The sequence below is a fragment of the Empidonax traillii genome, unplaced genomic scaffold (assembly GCF_003031625.1).
Source record: "Empidonax traillii isolate 1590-97213 ecotype Southwest subspecies unplaced genomic scaffold, ASM303162v1 scaffold462:size771534, whole genome shotgun sequence".
Lineage (NCBI taxonomy): Eukaryota > Metazoa > Chordata > Aves > Passeriformes > Tyrannidae > Empidonax > Empidonax traillii.
In genome coordinates, this window is record NW_020955655.1 from 411104 (window position 1) to 429816 (window position 18713).

At 46.4% G+C, this 18713-nt stretch overlaps 1 protein-coding gene across 3 annotated transcripts in view; it reads right to left on the reverse strand.

The window, feature by feature from the left end:
• TMEM94 (transmembrane protein 94) overlaps window positions 1-18713 on the reverse strand; it is a 50675-nt gene that overhangs the window by 30972 nt on the left and 990 nt on the right. Inside the window, exons 1-2 of one of the 3 annotated variants that reach the window (XM_027895591.1) lie at window positions 6974-6988; window positions 6159-6318 (exon numbers count right to left, since the gene is read on the reverse strand). In XM_027895591.1, the coding sequence (XP_027751392.1) occupies window positions 6159-6318; window positions 6974-6981 (168 nt within the window). In that variant the 5' untranslated portion in view covers window positions 6982-6988. Of the gene's footprint in view, window positions 1-6158; window positions 6319-6973; window positions 6989-10876; window positions 11004-18713 lie in introns of those variants that run through there. The other 2 variants (XM_027895594.1, XM_027895593.1) reach the window with 2 other exon arrangements.

The window sequence follows — 18713 nt, forward strand, 5'->3', positions numbered from 1 at the left end:
GACATGCAAGGGAGGCATCTGGACTTGCAGGAAGCACACAATGTTCACGGCACTGCTCTCTCACTGCTCCCTCAGCAGAGAGGCAGCAGCCCCAAAGGACACAACCCAGGAGTGTGCCATGTGGAAAATACTGCCAAAAGATGCTGGTAACAAGAAAGTGGGGGTTGCATTTCTTGGGTCAGGAACACAAGCACTTTCCTTTCTTTCAAATCACAGAGATGGCTGTGAGGTACTGTGGGCACCAGGTCACTGGCAGTGAATCACCAGGGAAGAGCAGGCAGGTGTCTGTGGATGGGCTGTGGCAGGGAACTGTCAGGAGAAGTTCTCCTGTGCATGTCATATTTTAACACAAAGCCCTTGAGCGTGTACAGCACACAGGATGTCCCGTGTGTTAGAAGAGTTCAGGTGTGTCATGCTGTGTGCAGAGCACAGAAATACTGAACACAAACAGGCACGAAGCTCATCCCTCTGGTCCCCACCAGTGTGACACAGCCCAGAGTTCTGACAGCAGCTCTTCCTGCTCTTGTAGCTCTTCCTAGCCCTGTCAGATCCACCGTGGTCTCGAACTGCAGCATTGCTGCTCCTTGGGAGCTGCTTGCACACACCCAGCTCTGCAAGTGCAGCTTGGCTCTGATCTTTTCTTCCTGTTCCTTAACTGCGTGGTTTCAGGATGAACATTTACTGGAAACTAATCTTGGACTTCAGACTCATTTGCATAGATGGCCCAATCCAAAACTGTAACACAAGCGTTGAGAAATAGCAAATCCATTCTCTTTAAAATACCATCTACCACACACACACACACACATGCACTTCCCAACTACCAGGGACATCTTGAAACAGCAAATTCTGGCCAGGCAGAGTCCAGCAATGCTGCTTTAGCTGCACTTTTACAGAACTAAAAATAATCTTGCTGTAGTTTTCATTCTCTGTGTCAGTTTTAGGAATAGAGGAAGCAGTTCTGTGTTGTTCTTGGAAGCAGCCCAGGTAACATCAGCACAGGACTAAACATAGGAGTCTCTCAAAGACTCCCAGAGGAGAAGATGGCAGGCACTGGAGCTGGCAACAGACCTGCTGCTGCACCACGGAGTGCTGCAAACAGGAGTGTCTGAGAGCAACACGGAGCGAGGGACAATCAGGTTTCTCTCTCATCTGGCTCCTGCCCGCGTGGGGCACAGCAAAGCACCCACAAGAATTCTCATCCTCTCCAGCACAGGGAAAGCAGACAGACAAATGAAAGACAGAATGAAAGGCAGCAATAGTAAGAGGGACTTTGAAAAGCAAAGTCTGCTTAGACACCGAGCAGATTCCAGTGGGCACATCAGAAGCTACAGAAGAAATGAGAGGAAAGCTGCACTTAATGCCAACATCTTGTACAGTCACACGGTGCCTGGAAAGAGAAACTGCCACAGCACTGCAGGCAGTGAGCACAGAAAGGCAGCAAATCCAGAGGTAATCAAAAAGGTTCCTGAAATACTTGCACACCTGCTCCAGACTTTTACACGGGAGTCGCTGGTTTGCTGGAGTATCAGTCAAGGTACAGGCAGCCACAAAGGAAGGTGGCTGCAGCAGGTGAGAAAGGACAAGTGCAGTGTCAGGGCTGGGGAGGAGGAACGGCAGGAAGGGCAGGGACTGTTAAACACCCATCCTGACACTTAAAACACGGAGTATTTGGCAAAGCAGGCAGAGCCAGTCTGGTAAGCAAACACTGCAATGGGGTGAGTGAGGGCTGACTGCAGGGGACTGGGATCAGCTGCTGCACACAGGGAAAGAGCCTGGACCCACAACGAAAGGTACAGGCAAGAAGAGCCACCCTGAGCTCCTGGCAAGGGGCAGCTCTAGGTTTTCAAAACCACAGCTGCCCTGCTAAGTCATCAACTGCTAATGAGGCATTTTTCAAATGCCCTAAAGTAAACCTTTAGATAGGGCAAACTAAGGCGCTCTTAAGCTGTCCCAGAGGGATCTTCCCAGCCTTTCATCAGCTGCAAGTGCTCTTCCTGCCACAAAACAGGAGGTGAGCACCCCAGGGTGAAGAAGCCATTCACAGGAGGTGTCAGTTCATTAATAAAAACCTCAACATTCACATCTTTGCTTTGGAAACCTACATTCAAAGAGAAATCCGCGAATTTTCCGGTCAAAACAAAACCAGCAAGATACCTTCCCCCCCAGCTGTCTTAGCACAGGGTTTCCTCTGAAGAACAAAAAAGAGAAAGCAGACAGTAAATTCCAGGTTACAGTGAAAGCAAACCCCTGATGGGTATCAGGAGGCCTTTTAGAAGGCTGTACTTTCCTTCTGCCCACGCCTAAAGGCAAGAAGTCCTAAGGAGAAAATGAGCAGTTGCTTCTTCCTTTGCCTCAGGAGGCTGGAGAGCCCACGAGCCTCTAAGTGCACTTAGGGCTCCTCTGGTGCTGACCCCTGCCCTGGCCATCCCAGCCTCGGCGCGGGAGGCACTGCTGCAGCCAGGTGAACGTGGGATGATTGCAGCCCTCTGCCTCGTGGGTGACACTACGGCTCTCAGGGGCTGTGATCTGCAGGATGGCTGTCGAGGGGAAACAGCACAGGAGATGTTTGTTGTGCGTGTGATTTTATTCTCCAGAGGCAATGAACGTGGCGAGGTGTGGACTGGATGGGAGCATGAAAAGATGTGTGAATTTCTCCACTCTTAGTAAACATCCTACATGTTAAATCATTGCTTGGCTTGCCTACAACCATTAGGGAAAGGGAATCTGAGACGGATCTAGCAAATGCCCAGGTTTAGGAGTTGGTTTGGCTCTTCAGGAAGGAGACAAGAAGCAGCTCAGAGGTAGGAGACAGGCAGCCACACAGTCTGTAGACTTTGCCTTCTCCTTTCAGTTGACCCTCCAGAGTCTGACAGGGGTAAATTAGTTGGCAAATACCCAGGAGCTTGTTTAAACCTGTAGTCTTGCCTGGCTCATGGCAAAGAGGTTCCCTTTGCCTTCCTCAGGGGTTGCAGATAGGTTGGAGCAGAGAGGTTAGGTAAGTTGATAGGTAGGAACAGAGAGGTTACTTTCTGATTTTTCCTCCCACGAGGAGTGAAGTTGTTCCCGAGCAACACCACCTACCCATGTCTGCTTCCCACAGCCCACCTTCACCCTCACACAAAATCAACACTCATCTCTCTTCCTAAAATTCACATCCTGTTCTTTTACACACAGAACCATTTAAGATTTCCTTACAAGTTTAGCAGCTCTCTCACAGTCTTTGCTACCCAATTAAACACAGAGGTCTTGCACCTTCCTGCCAGAGGAATAGACGAGCAGAGTCAGAATGTGTAAAAAGGTGAGAAAAGGACACAAAATATTAGTATAATTAAGTATACTCTTATGTTTTCCCACAGCCATTACACATCCGTAGTAGCATATTTATTTGTTGTACCAGTAAATGTTGATATAATATGTACCAAGCCTTTTTTAAAATAACACTGGAACACAAATATATGCTTTGCTTTACAGAGCAAAGGGGGTTGAATCATCCTCCATCCTCTGTGGATTTCAGGCTCTTGCAGAATGAGGGCTTCTCACCCAGACTGTTACACACTTGAACGTAACTGCCTTTACAAAAACTGTTTAAACAAATAGGTGAATAGAAAACAAAATATTTGCCAGAAGCTTCAATTTTCATAGCCTGCAGATCCACCCCTCTGATTCAGAGTGGTGGAAAACCTCTCCAAGGCAGCTATCAGACTGTTTCCCCCTTTCCAGGTTGCACCCACTAGGCCCCTTTTCTAACACCTCTACTCAATTGCTTTTCAGACTTGAACAGCTGGAGGTAGAAAACTGGGCAGCAGAATGTTCTCCTTCTTCCAAGAGCTGGTTTGCCTTCCTTAGCAGGAAAAAAAGGCAGTTTTTAATTTAACAATGACACTTTGCAGGCTATTAATCTAGGTCAGTGATTACACCTCCTGATGTGTAAGCATTATTCATAGGCTCAAAAACACATGAGAAGGAGTAACTCCACCAAATATATTTGCATTGAGTAATCTAAGTCAGGTTCTTGCTTAGGATAAGGCACAATATGACACATAGTGGGGTTTTTTTTTGGCCTGATCAGAGAGGATGGCAGACACCATATACATGACAGCACACAACTTCTTGGGACAGCATTTCTTACAGCAGGTTACTGTTAGAGAGGGATGTATTCTTGTTTGAAGGCAAATCACACATTGGGATGCTACAGTTCTGCACACCTGCAGCTGCTGAGCTAGTGCTGGCACTGCCTGAAAGGCACATCCCTGCTCCAGAGTGATACAGATGTAGCCAGCAAAGCCAATGCATCCATATCCCTTTATTACTTAAATCCTTGATTATGGCTCCTGTCTTTCTTAGTCTCTGTCTAACTCTCCTGGTTACTTTTCCCAAGACATCCCTGATTCCAAGCAAAAGTGCTTCTCTAGTGACCCTGGCTACATGAAGCATCCCCCTTGACACATTCCCACTCCACAGGATGAACTTTTAAGACTCTGGACTGTCAGGACAGCTGGATTCTCTAATTCCTTCTGCCACCAGTTTCTGCACCACACTGGGAAAATCAGATACTCCTCTGTGCCTTAGTTTCTCATCTCCGTAATAGGACTACCAATTCCCCACCAACTGCAGTCACTGTGAAGATTATAATATTGACAACCCATCTGAACACAACACAGGAAAAAATAAATACATGTTGAGATTTGCACAGTTCAGGCAGCTCCACCAAGCAGACCGTGGCTCAGTGGGGACCACTGCCTTCAGAACTGGACATGCTGGGAAAGGCACAAGGAACACACACAGCTCTTAAACTTGGTTTAAATGCACCTGGCACGAGCTTGGCAGCCACAGCTTAGCTGTTGGTGGTCTCAAATCAAATGAAACAAGCAAAGTCTTCAGCACAGCAGTGCCCAAATTAATGGACAGAGGAATAGTCAGCAACTGCCTCCTTCCTCCCCCTGCAGCCCCAGGATGAAAGGCAGCCCAGACCTCCCACTGCCCCAGGACAAAGGAGCCCCCACTGTTGGTAACTGGGTGACTGGGGGGGCTCCAGTGTGGATGCTTTGAGGCTCCCCACAGCTCCTGGCTCCCAGGGCCTGCAGACTCACTGTGCAAAGAGGCACAGCTGCAGGAGCACAGATCCCTGAGATCTGCCCAAAGCAACACCCACCACCCGCCTGAATCACCCCTGCACTTGGCTGTGGACAGAGTCCATTCTAACCCAGACAACGACACTCACAGTTTACGGTCTCCGTAAAACACAGAGTAAGATGCCAACAGGCACAATCAGCCTTTCTACACAGGTCATGCAAAGCCCAGCACTTTGCTTCTCCCCACAGCAGCTCCACAGCAGAGAAAGAGGCAGCTGCTCCCCAGGAAACAGCCCAGTTTGGAATTGCACATTCCTCGGTCTGTCCCTCTGGTCCTGTTTGCAGCAGCAAACCCCCAACCATAGTTACCTGCCCCACCAGGCTGCTGGCAGGATGAGGCAGGGTTTATGCAGTGCTTTGAAGCTCACCTGTACTGCACAATTATTAAGCTTTAATTACTGTAATTTAGCCAGTTGCATTAGTCCTCCAAGTTCAGAGAGCAGTTAGGGGTCTGTATTTATTCAGCACGCAGAGTAGTGCTCTGTGCCAGTGCAGAGCTTACTCCAGGGAATGCTAATCCCCTCCCAGAGGCCAGCAGTGCTCACAAATCCACACAACTTCAGCACATCCTTCATCCCCTCGTTTGCTTCCTTTCTATCCCTACTCCTTCAGCTGAAGACTTTGGGGACTAAAACTATGATACAGCCTGGAAGATGCACAGCAAGACTTCACGGGGATAAGGGGGTCCAACAGCTACAGATCAAAGCCCAGAGAAGAAACAGGCAAATTTAAGTCATGAGGCAGAGGGGCAGCAAAACAGGAGTCAGCAGCTAAAATCCTGTCTGGACTCTCCTGTTGGTTCTGGGGGTAAATCTGCAGTTTAATACAGTTTCTTTCCCCGCCACCTCCAACAAAAAGCTATTCCCCAGCTAAAATCATCACTCACTGCTTCATGTCCTGCCATAACCTCCTTCCCCAAAACCTCCAAGCCCTTCATGCACCATCACATCAGGCAGGATGCAGGCTGGGGAGGGAGGCAGGGAAAGCCATTTTGAAATTAAATGTTAAGGGAGAGGAACTTACTTTGCGACATTTGCCTTGGTTGTGGATCCAGAGATCGGCCTGTTTGAAGAGCATCTGGGCTAAATTCCTGCACCACTTCCCCAGCAACTTGCACTGCTGCTGCTCTCCAAAAATGAGAGAGCAAAGAGGGAGAGAGAGCAAGACTGTGCAGAGCCCAGCGCTGCAGAGAATGAGACAGAAGCAGCAGAGTGAAGCACCAGTCTGCTGATTAATTCAGCCTGTTTCCAGTCACGCTGCAGATCCAGCAAGGAGGCGGTGGATGGGGGTGGGGGATGAGGGATAGAAACGAGAGGGGGGGAAAAGGAGGGAGAGAAGAAAGTTTGCCCAGGATAGCAGCAGATATGGGTAAGAACGGTTCATTCACAGAGGGAGCCGATGCAGTCACAATCCTCGGGCTCCCTGCCTGCAGAGCTGCATATGCATGCACAGTAAGGGCTGATGCTGACAGAGAGGGGTCTGTGGAAAAGCAGATGGCAAATTAGGTAGGACAAAGTGCTATAAAATATACCACAGGGGAGGGAACACCTGAGCAGGCAGGGAAAAAGACTAGACTGAGATGCAGTGAATATTAACTCCCCACAGATGACTCCACAGCTCTGGATCCAAGCTCAGTTCAAGAATATGAGCATTTGCTATTTAAACAAGTTGAGATAGTTACAGTCCAGTCTGAAGCATTTCCTCCCTCTTCTCTTGTTGATAGACAATGCAGCAAAAGCCCCTCTGAGCATCCAATATTCACACACCCTGAGCCACACAATCTCAGCGAAAAGGTGCATGTAAATTCTTCACTGCCTTGCCTGGGGCTCCCTATTTACCTGGGCATGGCAGACAGAAGGCAAAGGATTAGTGTAGACAGGGAAGGGCTGGGTACAACAGCAGGTAATGGGATAAAAAGGTGAAGAAGGAATGATCCTTCTCCCTCCTCCTCATCTTTTACAGCAATGCTTCCTACTCATCGTTGGAGAGATGCACCTTTAAAAGTGAGTTTTTATATAGCTCCCACTTCAGTGCTGTCCTAATTCTGTCTGGGGCTTCCCAGTTCTGCAGAGAAATCACTAAAACAAGTACTTTCATTTTGCACAGAAAGGGGTGAAGAAACTGGCCCAGCCAAGCAGCACATCCACAGTGTGCCAAGGATCAGCTGGCTGGTACCAAACGGGGCAGGCACTGCAAAGGCTGCCAGTCCCAGCACATCCTGCAGCTCTGCAGACCACGGGCAGGTGCCAGGGCTCACCTGCCCTCCCTGGACAAGCTCTTCACTTCCTGTCTGGCCCTGAGATTCAAATGCTTCAACAGGCACAGTCCATATTCTGTGTTTAAAGCCAGAACTGCAGAGATTAAGAGGTCTCAGTATTTACAATAAACCCAAAGCAGGGTCTCGTTATCACCCGTGTGTGGCACTGAGTGACACATCAGTGTGTAACCCCATAGCTCTTGCAGCCAAAACTGAAGGGAAGCAGACACTTTGTATTTATTTAATGTAACTTCAGGAGAAAGCAGGGCGAGAAAGAGGCAAGACAACCTTCATCCTTCTGCAGGGCATTTTGTTTCCTAGACAACAATTTTAAACCGCAGAGAGGAACAAAATGTGCTAATGGCACAATTTTTCCTTCCTTCCTCCTTTCCTGCTAAGAAAGTACTCACCTACTCCCTCCAACACAAAGAAAAAAGGAGAGAAAAAAAGAAAGGATCAACAACAACAAGATGAGGTAAGAGTGGACAAACCCTCACACAACATACATGTAACACCCTCCCTTTATGATATTGCTTCCTGACCTGTTTTCCATGGCTCTGCACCTCCTGGAGACTTGGATGAAGGTGAATAAACCAATTTGCTTGTGACAGTGCAATACCAGGAACAACCCTTGTGCTTCCTGCAATTAAGAGGTCCCAACACAACTTTCTCCCACCTCAAAACCTCCAGCTTTGGTCATGAACACAAATGGAAATGGATGAAATTGCCTCTTCTCATTTACCCCACTGCTGAGAGACCTTGTTCTAAAGTGTTTTGTGTAGGGCAGTAATTTGTACTATGTACTTTCCTTCTGATATCAACTGGTATCAGAAATTGCATCTGGATATGCATTGGTGCATTAAATACCACAATGAAAGAGCCAAAAATGAAAGCTTGTGATCTGAAGATAAAACTGGGATTTGAAATAGAAGGCTGAGTATAAAGGCAGGGACTGACTATACAAAAACTGCAGCACGGGTGAGAGACGCCTGTGGGAAAAGCATCAGTTTGTGAAAAAGCCCTTGGGAAAAGAGGTGAGGTTTTAGAGTACAGCAGGGAATAAACCCAGAGATACAGCCACTGGGAGGATGAGAAGAGGCAAAGGACTTGGGCTACTTTTCAGTCCAAAGGTAGGACTGCAGTTCCTGTTAAGCAGCCTGGAATAAGGAGCACCAGTGCAGGAGCTGGAGTGATGTGGAGCACAGCACAGCTCCCTGAATACATTCCCAGGCTCTGGCCAGGAGGCAGGGTGCTGTATCCAGGCTGCAGCAATTACACCAGGATAATACAGCTCAGTTGTTATTGGTAACTGTGGAATGGATGATGTCAATAATTTTTAATAGTTGTGTTGCTGCAAACACAGCCTACGTCTCACACAATGCAAACTCAGGTTCCTCCCTGTCCTGTGGCCATCAGTGCTGCTCTCTGTGCCCATAGATGCTGAGTGGTCTTGGAGCAGAGACTGTGGCACCTTTCACAAGGATTAAATTCACTTCAAAAACACACAGAAAATTAAAAAGTCAGGAAAAGAGGAGAAAGAACAAGATACCAGCACATTTAATTTAAGAAGGTTTTGGCACTGCTCCTAAAATACTCTCTGCCTTTCTCTGCGGTGTCTGGCTTCTGGCAAAAACTGGAAGGCAGCCTACATTACACCTGACAGACTGATCCTCAGCCTTCTCTGACAATGGAACTTATTAGCTGACTGGGCCAGAGGACAAGCCTCTCATCTGAGTGACAGATGTCTGTGCTGCAGCAGCGCTCCGAGCACGTCTCCTGCTCCAGGAGCGCTAACTCTTCATCACACACATATATTAGAGCAAAGAGATTGCTTTCTACTAGATTTGGGACTGATGTTTTCACTTGGGTTCATTTTATTTTTAGCATTTTAAAATAAACCTAGCACATCAGATTTACTACTGAGGTTACAAAGCAGGTTAATTTGTTCCCTTATCGGTATATATGTGTGCAAGTTCTTCACTTTGGGAAGGAAGATGGATTCTAACTTAAAGGGAAGGAAACAAGAATCTGCAGTATGGAAAAAAAATAGAAAAGGAGCAAACTCCTTAAGCCCAAATCATATAGAATCATAGAATCACAGAATGATTGGGGTTGGAAGGGACCTTAAAGACCATCTAGCTCCAACCTCCTCCCATGGGGTTGATAACAAAACAAGTTGTAAAAGCAGCTGGACATACCTGTGGGGTTTTTTTTAAATCCTATTGAAAAGAGTGTGGTGATCTCCTGCCTTCACTTTTAATTCCCATTCAGAAAGGAGGGAGAAAAAACTTCAGGAAGTCAGGAGGGGAGGTTAGGACTTGAGGACACCACGATTTCCCCTGTAATCTCCTTGCCAGGACACTTTCCAGCAGGCCTCTTAAAGGTCTGTTACAACACTGTCCATGCTGCTGCCTGCCCAGCAATTTGATCTGCTCTTCCTGCCTTGTACAGTGGAGAATGTCAGAAGGGAAAGGCAGAGATGAACCAAAAATAGTGACCCACAATGACAGTGTCCCTGCTGTGCCCTGCTCTCTTTGGTGCTCTCAGATCCTGCACAGAACACACCCCTGCGTCATCTCTTTAAATGATCAATGCCAGATCAGCCCATGATGTCACTAACAAGGCAATAATTAGATAATCATCCTCACTGGAATGTTACCTCCGTAGTAATACAGCAATTAGATATAAAACAACACAGTTCAAACACACCCTCTGGGCACAGCAGCACCAAGAGGTTCAGGCAGGAGGGAGCCCAGGCCTTCCTGGTCCAGCACAGCTCAGAACAGACACCCAGCAAAGAAGCAGTTGAGTAGAGCTGATGTGGAAAACTGACCTTTTAAAGTCACTTCCACTGCTGTAGTACCTTTTAGAGCCCATCTGGGTCCTGGTGATTCCCTAACAGGTACTTTGCACTAATGAACAAAACCACTCCTTGCTGCTGGAAGCACTTGTAAATAAAACAGCAGGGAAGGGATGCAAAGAGGAAAACAGAGACAGCCAACAGACAAAAGCTCGTGGTGTGGTGGGGAGAGGGACACCAAAGAGGAAAACCAAGAATGTTCTCTCACCAGAGCCAGCCGAGACCCCAAGTTAGCACCAGAAAAACTGGGTTCAGATGATTTTATTGCCTCAGTTTATTTAAAAAATCTTCTCAGTGAATTCAGCCCCTCAAATAAAGCTGAGCTGAGTGTCCAGGGGAATGGAGCACTACCTGAGAGCTCAAGAAAGACACAGCAGGTGTGACAGTGCACACCTCACCTTGTTCCACTGTGCCTCAGTCCCAGCCTGCAAAGGATTTCCCTGCTGATACAAGCACATCCCTAGGGATGTGAGGGTGACAGAACTCTCAGCTTAGATACTAACCATGGATTAATGTGAAACCATTCAACAGCAATGCCAAATGGCAAGTCTTGACCCAAAATAATGAAAGACAATTGAAAGGACTCACATTTAAGTCGGGTGTGACCCTTATCAGGAAACCTACCTGACACTTCTCCTTGAGGTCCATGGCTGTGCAGTTCTGTGAGCATGTCCAGCAGAAGGGAACTGCTCCTCAGGGGAGAATGTCTCCTAGGTAGAGAAGAGCTTGGCTACATTTACCACATCACCATCTGTGGAAACAGAAGGAGAAGCAGTCAGTCAGTCTCCCACATCGCTTCCTTTAGGATAAGACAGTGATGGAATTCACAGCATTCAAATTACAGGATTGGTCTCTAAAAGAAGGAAAACCAGGGAGATGAAAGTGCTTCTAATAGTACATCAGCCCACCCCATACTCACAACTGACCTCATTAGCTTAAGTCTGCCCAAAAAACTGGCATCAGTAGATGAATTAAGTCCCCTGCAGCGCAGAGTAAGAGTATTATTGCAGCCCTGACAGGCTTTTGGGCAAGTCTCCAAAAAAAGCTGACAGAGGGCTGGATTCCACCAGGTGTTGGAGCATGCTGTCACCCAGGGCTATTTGTCTTGTTACCCTTATCTAGCAGGAGCTTTGTCCAGCTAATCTCTAACGGAGCCAGCAGTAATGATTCTCCCATTTGCTGAACAACACATCCAACCCCTGACAAGGCTCTGCTGCTGGGCTGAGCAGGGATCTGACCGCCAGTGAGCAGGCCAGAAATCCTAAAAACAACTCCAGCTGACCAGGGATCTTTTCTCTTGGTAGCAAAACTGGGACTCTCACAGAACTGAGGTAGGAAGCAGCTCTGGAATTTCTTCTACCTCACCCTCCCGTTTATCCCCCATAGCACAAATTTGTTCTCCTGCCACATATACAAAATGCCTTTTCTGGTCAAAACAAATGACCTGTGTGCATTGCTCTAGAGGATTCTCTTGCATATAAACACAACAAGAGATTATAAGATTATGCTGTGATTGTCTTGGGAAAGTCTTTTTGTTGGTTAGCAACTCCTGCTTCTATTTCTTAATATCATCCACAAGCTCAGGGCTTGGACACAGACTTCTCCTAAATCCAAACAAACAAGGAAGCAGCTAGATATGCAAATCAACCCAAACCACCCACACACCTCCCAGATGCAACAGGATTGGCCTTTGCCAGCTGGGATTCACCACCCCAGTCTTTACCACACTGCCTTCTTCCAAGGCGGCGGATCCTGCAGATCCCATCCCTGTGGCAGTCACAGCACAGCTCTCCACGATGCCACATCATTTCAAGGGGAAACAAAAGGCATCCAAAGCTTATTCAGAAAGCCACTCTCCCACTCTGCAGAGTTAAGACTTTGGAATTTCCTCTCCTGCAGGCAAGTCCTGCACCTGCATTCCGGGAAGCAGCAGACACTGAGTGTTCAGAGTGCTGGTTATCAGAGCCCTGCCTGCAGTACCACAACCAGCACCTGCAAGTGCCATTTTCTGGCTGCCAGGCCGGCTGGCACGAGCCACCAGTCTGGACTCTGCCCTGCTTTTCTGTTCTGTGACCCTTCCAATGTGCACACACTGAGGGAATGAAGTTATTTGCAGTCACTTCATATCCCTGCCAGTCCAATTAGCAACTGCAAAGAGAGGATCAGACAAAGTTACTGGAGCGAAGCTCACAAAGAGCTCCCAGCAAAGGGTTGGGAGTGGGAAGGAGGAAAATGTAATTCTGTGTGTTTGCACACAGCAGCTTAGAGCCTCTGCCTGCATCTTGAGAGTGACTTCAGTGTAAGGGAAGGGAAGACAAGAGGAGATGATTTTAAGGAGAAAATGGTCACTGACAATAAAAGGGCTAAGAAATAAATCCATGATTCTTCTCTTTACTCCCCTCCAACAGAGGATTTATTAGTAGATATTTATCTACTACAGACTTAGGCATTGTGCTCTCACTCCTTCAAACAAAGCTAATTCCCCGAATTTCTCTCTGGATCTGGACTTCAAAAGCACAGTTATCTGTGACACTACTGGGTAACTGGGAAGCCAAAGTCACAAAAGAAGAACAATAAAAACCATCCTGGACTGTTTGTGCTCATCCCGTGGAGCCCAGAGCATCAGCTGGGGTGGGCTGGAGGGCAGGGGCTGTGCAGGGAGGCTCTGAGCAGGAGGCAGCATTTCTGCACTGCCCTCAGTGACATTCTGGTTCAGGCAGCAAACTGAAATGTGATCCTGAATGCAAAACACGCCATTCCTCAGAGTTCAAGGCACATCATCAGCATGCTTGGGAACACCACCCTGATGTCCTTCAGTGTTAGGAAGCAGGAAATACAACAAGGGTGTTAAAAAGACGAAAGATTGGTTGGACAGAGTGAATATTCCTTATTTAGAGGAATTCTAAAAGCTGTTATAATGGACAATATAATAAAAGCTTGTGAAAATAATCAGTGGTGCCTGCAGCACTGCTTCATCACCATACATGCTCAGGGCTTCTCCAAAATTTTAACAAATGACCTGAAGCCCAGAAGCAGATTGGTTTTCCTCACGTCCCCCATTTAAGGTACCAGCAATGGTTAGATTGTAGACATTCCACACACAGAAAGCAAGAAGACAAGTCTTTCCTGTGCCAATCTGGATACACAAAATGAGGACAATGTTTCACAAACGGGTTTTCATTTAATCACAGCAGGTTGGGATGTCTTAGTATGAGGATAACTGAAGCCAAGAGCAAAGACAGGCTACAATGACAAACCAACCTCTCTCAGTTTCTGTACCTGGACTGGCACTGGAGCCATATAAAATCTGATTTGTGTGCTTGGTTTCAAACACAGAATCTATCAAAATAAAATGTCTGCAAGAATTATGTCATTCCAACCAAAAACCTCACATGCACTACAGAGGTCTTGCAAACACTCAGAAAACAGTTTCACACAATGAGGGTGAAGTAGTTAATAAATGCTGTGGCCAGTCTGTATATCCACAGAGTTGTGCATCCACTCACTCCAGCCCCTGCAAGGTCCTTGTGTGCTCCCCTCCCAGACTCCTGTTTCAGGGACTCCTGTAATTCCCACCTCCAGACGTGTCTCTCCATCATCCCTGCCCTGCTGCAGGGACTCACTACCCTCTGGACCCATCCCAGGGGTTCTGTGCACTACAATTCCACACTGGAATATCTGCCTCCCTCTGCCCTCCCTGCTCTTATCTCTCTTGTGTCTGCCCAGGCAATTAGTCAGGGTGACACGTTACACTCTGCAGCACAGAACCCAAGTGGGGCTGCTTTGCTGGGACATAGAGGGCATCGAGTATTCAGACAATCAGAGGTGCCTGGAGCTGTGGTTGCTCTAATCAGACACCACAGACTCCCAGTGCAGCCAGTTTACCCCTTCCACTCTCCTAGCACACTCCATCCCCCTCGGGATTTTCATGCCTAGAGCAGTTTGTGAAACCTGGAAATGGCTGGATGTGGTGTTCAGGTGTCAGCACGTTGCATTCAGCCTGAGAAATATTTCCAAATCATTGGGTAAAAATGAAACCAAACACAGGGTTCACCAAACAATCCAGTGCATAAATCCCTGCCAGCAATGCCAAACTCAGCCAATGTTAGCCCATAGTTGTGGGGAGAGGTGTGCAGTTCCACTTCAGAATATCTCTATTTTATAAGAATTAATTAATTCAGTGCCTGGGTTGCCATGTATATCTGATATCCAGACCTTTTCAAATCAGAAAATACATTCCCACCCCCACAAACTCATTTCTGTTTGGAAGTGCCCTGAATAACTCTTGTAGCTCGATCTGAGCATCAACAGGTGTTTGGAACATCCCTCTGAACAGCAGAAACAGAACTTTACAAGAGTCCATTCCCCCTTTCCTTCACCTTATCACCTTTTGAATAACACTGTCTTACACAGGCAGTGTATTTATACAGGTAAAAATATTGTGCTTCAGATTCTCCTCTGAAACCAAGGATTTCAAACCACAATAACTCAACCAAACCTCACAACATCAGCATGAGGTATCAGTGTTGAAATTGAATAAGAAACTATGCAGCATGATCTATTACTTACAGAACTTACAAAACAACTAGCAAACAGAAAGATCAGATAATTATAGAACCTATAGACACTTGGAAAGAAAATGTGTTTCAGAAGCTGCTGTCTTTAAGGAGAAAAATAAATCAACCTAATGATACTGTTTTCCCCAAAGTGTTCAATCACTGATGCTTTCATGTTATTTACCGAAAATTCCCAACACAGATTAGTCTATGAAAAATGATGGGGAGTGTGAACATTTCTTGCTGCCAAGAGTGAATTCCTCAAGAACAGAAGCCTGATCTGTCACCGAGAATAGAAACACGGGGGAACAGATAATAACCAAAAAAAGCAGCTGCCTCGGAGAAAACGGCTTCAGTTTGGGCTGATTGTTGTGATACCAGCAGAACCATACGGCCTCCTCCTCAGGAGGAGCTGATGGCTGCCTGATAATTTGCAGCAAAGGCACATTTGCTGACAAATGGGCTTCCAAAGGTGCATCAAGTGATCCCATCAATTGCTTTGAGACCCACTGAGAGCGCAGAATAATTACAGCGAGGGAGCTGCAGCCACACTCCTTGGCCTCAGTTTGTGCTTGTGAAAAAAAAAAAACTTGTTAAAATTTGGGCCAGCTAAACATGCTCTGCCTCAATAACCCCAGACTGCAGACAGGGATGTGCATATCTGCTTCACAGGGAGACTGTGAAGTAATGTATTAGTATCTGTAAAGTGAGATCTTCTCAATTTGTGCTGTATATGTGCTAAGTATTATCAACTCAGCAGCAGTCAAATATCTCATTCGAGCCTGGCTGGGAAGAATCAGGAGCTGATTTCACACAGGCTCCACTTCCCTTCCTAAATTCAGAAGATTCGGAGAGAGATCTGTTCTGCATTGAATCAGGAACAGGATTAAACTTGAAATGAACTTAAAAGTTTGTCTTCAACTGACAAGTGTGCCTTTTGGAGGTGAAATTACTCTTTGTTTAAACCTCACTTGCTGAGAGCTTTCCAGTAAAAAAAAATATCTCTGGCTCCTTCCTTTTTTCTTCAGCACATTCAGGGCTTGCACACTGGATTGTTTCAAAAGACAGTTGGGGCTTAAAATGAAACCTGAGCAACAGAGAGAGAGAAGGGGAGTAAGGAATGACTTTGGAACACTTGTAAGAGTCAGACCTTCAGTTTACTTGCAAGATTAAAGTTGGTAAAACAAGATGTTCCACAACTGAAAGAACACTTTTATTTTTGTTTTAATTTTGTTCTGGTGAGTTGAGAAGCAACTGATCTAAAGAAATATCATCAAAAGAACGACCAAATTAGTTTAGTCTACCATACTGTTTCCACAGGGGCTGATACTGTTTCAAATTAAGGTATTGTAAATCTGAAAAATATTTTCTGTGTTCCTATTTCCTTACTTGGTTAAAAAGAGAAAAGAGTGTTTGGGAATTAAAGGATTGCTTTAGTTTTTCTTCTTCAGGTACTGCCTGCCACAGACAGACACAGCATGTAGAGAGTCTGCATTAAAGTGAAATATGCAACAAAAGGCACAATTCTGAAAGGTGTAAGAGCCCCTCCAGCTCCCACAGAAGGATGAGACATCATCTGTATTGTGGTACCATGTCTTGAATGACAACTAGAAAATGTTACAGCAAATCTATGGGTGAAGTCACTGCAAAAGTGACAGCTGTCATTCATCATCATGGCACTGGTTATTATGGTAACCAGGATTGTATAACTATCTCCATTTAAAAACTAATAATCCTGAAATCCTAGAAAACCACAAAAAGGCAGTGGCCTAAAATAAAATAAAAAAGCTTGTGCTGTATTTATAGGAATTTCTAGCAAACCAATTTTTGCTGATATACACTGACTCACAGATGAAAGTGCAGCCTTTTCTCTCCATTCCAGTTTACAAATAAGGGTGTTGTATGCTCACTTGATAGTAAATCTAGGGGGGAAAAAAAACCCAAAACATTCTTACACCAGCGTTTGCCATTTGGAGATATTTAACAAACACTATGCCATGGGAAGGTGTTTTCTGAGAGTTCCCCAGAGCAGGCCCAGCACCTGAAGGACATGAAGATCAAGCTCCTCCATTCATTCAGAGCACAGCACAGCCCTTCTGTAGAAAAGACACGGAGCAGTTCAGCAGATTGTGTACTTTGTTATTCTCACAACAAGCCCCATGAAAGTTTTATGATGAACACGTGTAGGGTGAGCAGTGTCTAGAAGCAGGGCAGTGAGCTGCCTCACTCTGCTGGGAAAGGAAAACAGCAGCTCCTTAAGAACTTGTCTCCACTATTCACTCAAGAGCATTCCAGAGATCCAAAGTGCCCTGTTTAATGTACAAACTGTCCCGTGCATTATCACAGATCCCACCCCACCCCAGGCAAACGCTGCTCCCGCAGGTCTGGGAATAGGACATGGGTCTGGGTACAGGACACGGGTCTGGGGGCGGGACGATGGTGCCCCAGCCCAGGACACTCTCTTTGGCCCAACCCTACAGAAGGACTTGTCTTTTGGCCAATCCCTCGTGGCCCCTGGCCCTGCTCCCACTCAGCCACAGGGAGATATAAACCCTCCCAACCCACCTCTCCCTAACTTGGGCTGTGCTTCTGCCTGGGGCAGGCAGGGCTTTGAGTGCTGTGGTGGCTTCCAGCACCTGGTTTGGGTAGGACTGAGAGATCCCAGAGACATAAACAGAGCTGTAATGTGAAGATTAGAGGATGAAGGTTTGTTTTTCTGGTTCCAACTGAGTAGCAATATTGATTTGTTTTGTGACTGAGGCTAAAAGCACTAATACCTTAATCTTCTCATCAGGTAAAAAATGTTGGTGAGGTGTTTATTTAAGAGGCCGTGGTAAGAAGAATATGTAAATTTTTTTACATGCTTGAGTAAAAGATAGGAAATATAAACCACTCCTCTAAAGAACAAAATATATCTTGCATAAAACCAGCATCGTGTAGCTATTTTTATGTATGCCTACAGTAAGTAGGCTTCTTGGAAAGTAAATTTAGTTTGCTTCCTAGGTTATTCACATTTTGCTGTATCTCAGCAAGCCCTGTAGTTTAATGCAGTACAGCAGCTGTTGAGTAACAGTTTGTTTATATAGAAACCCACATTTCTAAGTAACCTAAAGTGTTTCACAGAGCTTGTGTACTACGATGCTATTGTACCTCATTGTGTCTGTCTGTTCAGAGAGGAGCTTTATTCTACAATTGTTGGGGGAAATAACATGATTTTAGACAAGCATGCCTTAGTAGCTTCCTTTTCTCAGAAAGTGTGAAAATATCTCATCTCAGGAAGATGGATGGGTGCTTATGCCCTCTGCTGCTATCTTGGTAACTTTTTAGACTGATAAGACAAACTTAAATTCTTCCGTTGCACAGAATTTCCTGTGAAAACTCAGTGAGTTTTCAATGTGTAACTAAAACACTGTCCGCTCCTCCTCCTCTCCACCTATCTCCTGGGTAGACAGTATCATCTAAGACAAACTTCTCATGCTTTATGTATTTTTAACTGGGATTCATTAGACTTTTCCTTATCAATAATGGCCCATGTTACCCTGACAGGAGAAAGCTCCCAAACACCAGACGAGCAGAACCCAAGAACTATACGGATCACAGCTTTTGGAAGCAGAACAGGTGGACGTCTGGGGGCCAAAACCAAGCGTGCCACGAACTTCTGCTCATCAAAACACTGCCAGGAGAGAGGTGCGGGGCTGAAAACACCGGCTGAGCGGGGGCTGCTCTCCCGGCTGTCAGGGGGGTCTGGACAAAACCTGGTGGTTTTAGCCAGAATTTGGGACCAGGCACTAAACCTTTACGCGGGGGATGAACGTGCAGCTGCTCCGAGCGCTCCCACAACTCCCGGGCGCCCTCGGGCACCCCTCGGCCTGGATGCCCGGAGGATGCTCCGCGCCCGGTGCCCC